The 7,500-nt window shown below is 36.5% G+C and overlaps 1 protein-coding gene across 1 annotated transcript in view; it reads left to right on the forward strand.

Moving 5' to 3' along the window:
• LOC119577480 (ras-like protein family member 11B) overlaps positions 1–7,500 on the forward strand; it is a 17,816-nt gene that overhangs the window by 3,040 nt on the left and 7,276 nt on the right. Inside the window, exon 2 of the mRNA XM_037925080.1 lies at positions 5,127–5,225. Coding sequence (XP_037781008.1) covers positions 5,129–5,225 — 97 coding nt within the window. The 5' untranslated portion in view covers positions 5,127–5,128. The remainder of the gene's footprint in view (positions 1–5,126; positions 5,226–7,500) is intronic.

The following is a 7,500-nucleotide window of genomic DNA, read 5'->3' on the forward strand; positions in this document are numbered from 1 at the left end:
ATGCATAAGACTACGTATCTTTGTGTAAACTCATTCAGCTTTCCAGTGTGCTTACCGGTGGCCAGTTGCAAGTTGGCGCCTTTCTGTTAGCTGCCTCTTTTGTTAACGACGCTCCTCTTGTGCTCCATTTTATCTTGTAGTCATAAATGATAAATATTATTCTCAATTGCTCATTATCTTGAGTTTCCAAAAATGCGAAAGGATTGCCGCAAGTCCATTATTTTCAGGTGCATTCAATTGGCTGCTAGACTGATGTTTTGTCTAGGCATAGATCTATATCTGCACACACACACACACACACACACACACACACACACACACACACACACACACACACACACACACACACACACACACACACACACACACATACATATATATACATATTTATGTGTGTGTATGTATATATGTGTGTGTATGTATATATATATATATATATATATATATATATATATATATATATATTATATAATATATACATATATAATAATATATACAAGAGAGGAGAGAGAGGAGGGAGAGAGAGAGGAGAGAGAGAGAGAGAGAGAGAGAGAGAGAGAGAGAGAGAGAGAGAGAGAGAGAGAGAGAGAGAGAGAGGAAGTTCCTGTTTTTGTACCTGTAAGAGAGTGGGAGCGAGTGTCTTGCACTGCTTCCTTGCAACAGCGAAAGAAATTAGGTTCTGTAAACAGTTTACATGACGATTCATCAGAAATTCTTATTACATGCCAAACTTGCAGGTAAATCTAAAATCTATTGAAAACTAATTATCTACGGAAATTCGCATACTAAACAAAACAAATGCAAATAAAAACGCGCCCTCGACACGAGTCGGCGGAGGTGCGGCTACCAATAGCGCCAACTTGTCTCCATCAACGACCGGCTTGCCGAACAGCGCCTACGTTCCGCTCTGCGCCGCCGGAAACGCATGCGACGCTGCTCACACTTTCGCTTGCCAAGTCACAATAGTGCTTTTGCCTTATTGGCTTTGGGTATGGCGGTGTAAAGGTTCAAACAACATTTATTACCTTTGATTTCCAGATATTTAATCACCTGCTCTCTGCAGTAAACAGGGTACGCGGGTACGCGAGAGGATGATTGAATTAGTTGTGTTCTCAGCAACATGCCTTGCTCGCTGTTTTGTTAAGATTAAGAGCACATTTCGTGACAGTTGTTTGTTGTCTCCACTGAAAACAGCATCATTATTATTACTTTTGATGTTCTTTTTTATCTTCTTTCGATGCTATTTTTTGTTGTATTGTTATTACTATTCTTTATTATTATTATTATTATTATTATTATCATTATTATTATTATTATTACTACCATTATTATTACTACTACCATTATTATTATCATTACCATTGTCATTATCATAATTATTTTTATTACAATTATCTTAATTTTACCTTTATTGTTATTATCATCATCATAGTGATAGTGATAGTGCTACTATCAATATTATCATTAGTATTACCATTATTGTTACTATTATTGATATTATTATCATCATCACTCTTGTTATTATTGTTATCATTATTATTATTATTATTATTATTATTATTATTATTATTATTATTATCATTATTATTATTATTATTATTATTTTATTATTATTATTATTATTACTGTTTGTGTTGCTGTTTTGCCGTTCTTGTTGTTGTTATTATTTTCTTATCGCTTCTAATCACTATCATTATCATTATTATTTTAATCGTCGTCATTTTCATCCTCATCATCCTTATCATGATTACTATAAATCTATTGTTATTATCATTACTAAAATCATTATTTTTACTATTATTACTATCATTCTCATATTGTTATTATCATTATTATTAAAATTATTATTATTATTATTATTATTATTATTATTATTATCATCATAATGTTATCACTGTTATTATTGTTACTATAATTATTTGTTTATTTGTTTATTATTATTGTTATTATTATATTATTACTATTGCTTATTATTATTATCATCATCATTATCATTATCATTATCTTTATCATTATCATTATTGAGATTATTATTACTGTTAGTTGGTATAATTCTTTTTCTTAATCTTATTCTTGTTCTTCTTATTTTCATTATTATTATTATTATCATTCATTATCATTATTATTATTGTTATCATTATTATTATTATTATCGTTTTTATGACAATAATAATTATTGTTATTATCATTATTATCATCATTATCATTATTATTAGTTTTAGTAGTAGAGTAGTAGTATCATTATTATTATAATATTGTCATCATTATACCATTAACATTGTTATTGCTACTATTATTTTTATTATATTTATATTTGTTCTCATTACTGACATTTTACTGATATTATTATCATTATTATTATTATCAAAATAATAATCATCATCACTACCATCATTATCACTATCATCATTATCATTATCATCATTATTATCGTTATTATGTCGATGATAACAATGATAATAGTAATGCATGGTACTGTTTTTTATTATCATTGATACTGACATTGATGAAAAATAATGTTGATGATACTTACGATAACACTTATCATTATTGTTATTATTGTTGTAGTTGTTATTATTGTTATTATTATTATTATTATCATTATTATTATTATTATTATTATTATTATTATTATTATTATTATTATTATCATTATTATTATTATTATTGTTATTATTATTATTATTATTATTATTATCATTATTATTATTATTATTATTATATCATTTTATTATTTATTATTATTATTATATTATCATTATTATCCTAATCATCATCGTTTTGTTGTTGTTGTTATTGTCATAATTTTTATTATCAATTTTCAAATCATTATTGTCATTATCATTAATTATTATTACTACTACTGTTATTATTATCATTATCATTATTATCATCACAATCTCCATCGTTATCATCATCGTCATAATTAGTATTATTATTATCGTCATATCATCATCATCATCAACATTACTGATATTTTTATTATCATTACATTGTTATTATAATGATAATAATTATTATTATTTTTATTATCATTATTATTATTATCAGTATCATTATTATTATTATTATTATTATCATTATTATTATTATTTTTATTAATATTGTTATTATTGTTATTATTGTTATTATTGTTATTATTGTTATTATTATTATCATTATTATTATTATTATTATCACCAGTATCATTATTACCTTTGATTTGATTTTTTCATCATTTGTTGTTTTATCGTTATGTTTCTCTAGATTATAATTCTTCTGGAGTTCCGTCCGTCTTCTCGTCAAGTCTACCTTTCACACGGGAATTATAGGCCTTTAGCAGCGGACTTTAAGTTTTTCATTTTGAGGGAAATGGGAATCTTCTCCAGGAATCGTAATCCATTGAGTGTGGACTCGAAGGCAGTTCATCTTGAGCGGAAAAGAGAAAGGGAGACGGAAAGGGAAGGAAAAGGGAGAGGGAAAGAGAAGGAAAAGGGAGAGAGATAGAGAAAGGGAAAGGGAGAGGGAAAGAGAAAAGTAAATGAAAAGGTGAGGGAGAGGGAGAGGGAAGGGAGAGGGAGAGGGAAAGAGAGAGGGAGAGGGAGAGGGAGAGGGGAGGCGAAAGGTAAGGGAGCGTGGGAGAAGGAGTGAGAAGTACCTCCTTTTCCCTGGACTTTCCACAGGTTCTCCTAGTTATTATCTTTATTATTATGATTATTGCTGTTGCTATTTTTTTTTTTCATCATCTTTATTATCATTATTAGTAGTATATAACCACCATTAGCACTGATGATATTTTTTTCATTACCGCGTTTTTTGTCAATAATCATGGTCAATTATCATGGTTATTATGGTGAATGTCAACATTTATTTCAACTGTTCTCATAAACAATGCCAACCGTGCATTTCAGTTTTCTCGAGGAACTGCTTGCGAACATGATTTTTGTATCTGCAGAGCCCAAGCACGGAGCTCCCGAGGGGCAGCCCGCCGAGGCCCAGCGGACAAAAGGCGTAAAAGGTGACGAGCCCGTCGGCGGGGTCGTGAAGGCGCTCGTTCATCGGCGTAATCAAGGGATGACCGCAGTCGTTGAGATTCCTGAGCTCGAGGCCATGAATGCCGCTCTGAGGCCAAAGGGGAAGGGGGAGAGGGAAGAGGAAGAGAGGGGGAGAAGGAAGGGGAGGGGGGGAGAAAGAAGGGGAGGGGAGGTGGAAAGAGAGTGGGAGGGGCCGGTGATGAGTTTAAAGGTATGGAAGGCGGGGGGGGGGGAGCCTGCGTTCATGCCAGGCGGCTAAATGATGCGATACAAAAGGAGCAAACGTCCTAAGAGTCTCGGTTTCAGCACCTTTGTTCTGTTCGTACTACGCAGCGCCACGAATTGCCCAAAGAACTTGCCCGCGAGGCAAGAGGAGCGGCCACGACGGGTAAGTGGCGCGCAGACGAGACACGTGCCTCGTTGATTCTCTGAGTGTAGACGCGGAATTGGAAAGCCGATTCTTAACAAAATGAATTTACTGGAAGCCGAGATAACGGGTTCGACAACATTCTGTTAAAAGGCATCTTAGTCCCTGGGTAATGCACGTTTACTCTATTCACGGCATCGAGGGGCGGCAAGCATCAACATATTCTACCATCATAAACAAATTGAAAGCTATATACAGAGCTTGGTTAATTTTAAGTCAACATTAAGACCTTTTTCTGGTCATACTGCGTTTGAGTGTGTGCGTTGGTCATTGAAACTAATTTAACTTAGCACAAGTTGCTAAATGTGTGTTCTAATCATTCTGACAAGTTGTTGGCAGTATGGATCCACTCATTTTTCTTCTATAAAATTTGTCCCACATCTGTTAGATAAAAGCTAATCAAGCATTACTAAAAAGTTCTCCCCAAAGTTCTTCAACTGATGCTCTCCATTTTGAAGCTGTTTCCCTCGGCGTCTCCTAAGCGTCTGAAGTTCGGCTCTTTCGTCCGACGCTCACCCTAAAGAAAGAGAAAAAACTAAACCCACAGCTTTATTATGGCTCAGGTATTTTGCCGCAAAACACATGGGCACTTCACCTTGGACTTTCCCCCACTACCCCTTGCCCAGGGATTCCGCCCCTATGAAACGTGATCCTGGCATGCCCCTAATAAATGTCTTCTTCCCCAGGCATGACGAGCAACGCCATCAGAGGGATCCGGAGGAAGAAGTCCTCGCTCTCCGAGGTGAAGATCGCGGTGCTGGGCGGCCCCGGGGTGGGCAAGAGCGGTGAGTATCTGCCTCTCCGGTGCCCAGTGCTTTTCTTAATTGACCCTCTACCTTACTTTATCTAATATAATATCCGTGCAAGGCCGGCATCTCCAAGCATCCCCTTGTTGAAAATACTGTACTCCATGTTCTTTGCTTCGAAGAATCACCAAAAAATTCGTTTCTCGCTAAGCATTTTGAAAGAGAATGCTTAGGGAATAAGCCATAACGCAGAGACTGACACCTTCTAGAGACCCAGATACTTTGAGCCTCCATTGTTGGCACCAGGCGACTGACAACTCGTGGGTTGGCAGACAGGGCCGGCGCACCAACTCGCGGCCGTGACACACTGCGGCCGAGGTGCAGCGGAGAAGATTCTGTCTTATTATCGTTATGCAAACTCTCCTTCAAGCAAGCATAGCAGAGTAGGTTATAAATGCAGACTTACTCTTCTTATTTTGTTTAAAGGGAAGGTACTCATATAATGATCAACACCGTACAAGCACAGTGGCTCAGATCTGTGGCTCACTCGGAATTAGATTGTAAATACAGTATGTGCTTTAACACGCATTATTGTTATTATTATTATTATTATTATTATTATTATTATTATTATTATTATTATTATTGCTGTTATTTTTATCATCATTATTATTATTATTATTATTATTATTATTATTATGATCATCATTCATCATAATTATTACCATCATCATTACCACAAAATATCAGGACGACAAATCATTTCTCTTTTTCTATATTTATACTCAGACTTTACGTAACGCAGATTTTTCTCGTCGCACCTGCTCCCAAGTCGGATCTCGTGGCGGTCGAGATCATGTTTACGGAGGGAAGTAAAGGATGGCACTCAATGGCTCCCTTTTAGGCTCTGTTTACGAATGCCATTAGAGGCTTTCTCACGATGCCTCGCGCAGGCACTTATCATTAAACAGATATTGTTAAGAGCCAAGGTAGCGTAAACACCGATTCTGAATGATCTTTTTCTACCAACTGACTTAGTGTATAGCACATTCTCCATTTCATGGACACGTTAAAACACACAAACACACAAACACGCACGCGCACACACACACACACACACACACACACACACACACACACACACACACACACACACACACACACACACACACACACACACACACACACACACACACACATTATATTTGACAGATGATGTGCATATATGCATGAGCGTGCTTTATATAAGAGCAGATCTCAAATTCTCAAGAAGTGTAACAACTGCAGTGACAAGGTTTTATTCATGAATATTAAATTTGCTTTATATCGTCCACTTGAATTTCCGCAGTAGCCTTGCGCCTCGTGCGGCCACTGCGAACTGAAAACTGTATGAGTGGCCTCCTCTTCTCGGGGCAGAAATGGCGACCCAGAAACGAGAGAACGAAGCCTCGGAATGAATCGGACGAGTTTCGAAGCGGCGTGGAGCGGAGGTGCAGCCAGCCGCTGTTTATGGGGCTTGGCTTACGTGTGCCAGAATCTGATGGCTCGTCATCTTGGCAGCATTAAGGAAATTAAGGCATGCTCATAAATTCAACTCGGATGTCGTATATCACAGCTAAGACCGATCTTGACTGTGTAGTTGTCCTAAGATGAAGATCCGCCTCATTCCATTGCCGACTGAGGGCGATTCGGGTTGGCGCCGCGGTTCGTCTCTCCTTTGAAGCTGTGCCTTGGGTTGTGTCGGCCATGGCGGTGGGCGCACGACTTGAGGGATGATGAACGCAGTTAAGGCGTGAAATCAATTTTTACCCGCCGGCGATACAAAGAAGAGGAACTAAATCGTACCTTCACTTGCCAAGTAATATGAGCTACAAGTCTTCATAATGGTTTTGCTTAACAGATAAGATTATTTGATGCACGCGGACGGCGATAAAATAGTTCGTAACTTGCTCTTCCAAAGACTTTCTTCTCCTCTTAATGAGCGTCTTGTGACGTATCATGTGAGCCCAGCAGCACCTCCGAACACATAAAGTTGTCACAGTAATTATATTAATAATATAATATTTCGTTTCTCACATTGGTTATTTTTGGACAGACTGCCCTTTTCATTTTGCATTGTGCAAGGAATGGCCGGGGTGACCATCCACTGGCAGTGCGGGTCAGCAAGACGGCTACCGCACATTATGAAAAGTAACATTTTAATAAATATTTTTGAAAAGTATTATAGTTGTTTTTATGCATCACATCCACACCCCTATCAATTGTACGCTCGAGTTACGGTATAAAGTTATAGTTATAGTTGAACCATATAAAG

The sequence above is a fragment of the Penaeus monodon genome, chromosome 10 (genome assembly GCF_015228065.2).
Source record: "Penaeus monodon isolate SGIC_2016 chromosome 10, NSTDA_Pmon_1, whole genome shotgun sequence".
In the NCBI taxonomy this organism is placed as follows: Eukaryota; Metazoa; Arthropoda; class Malacostraca; order Decapoda; family Penaeidae; genus Penaeus; species Penaeus monodon.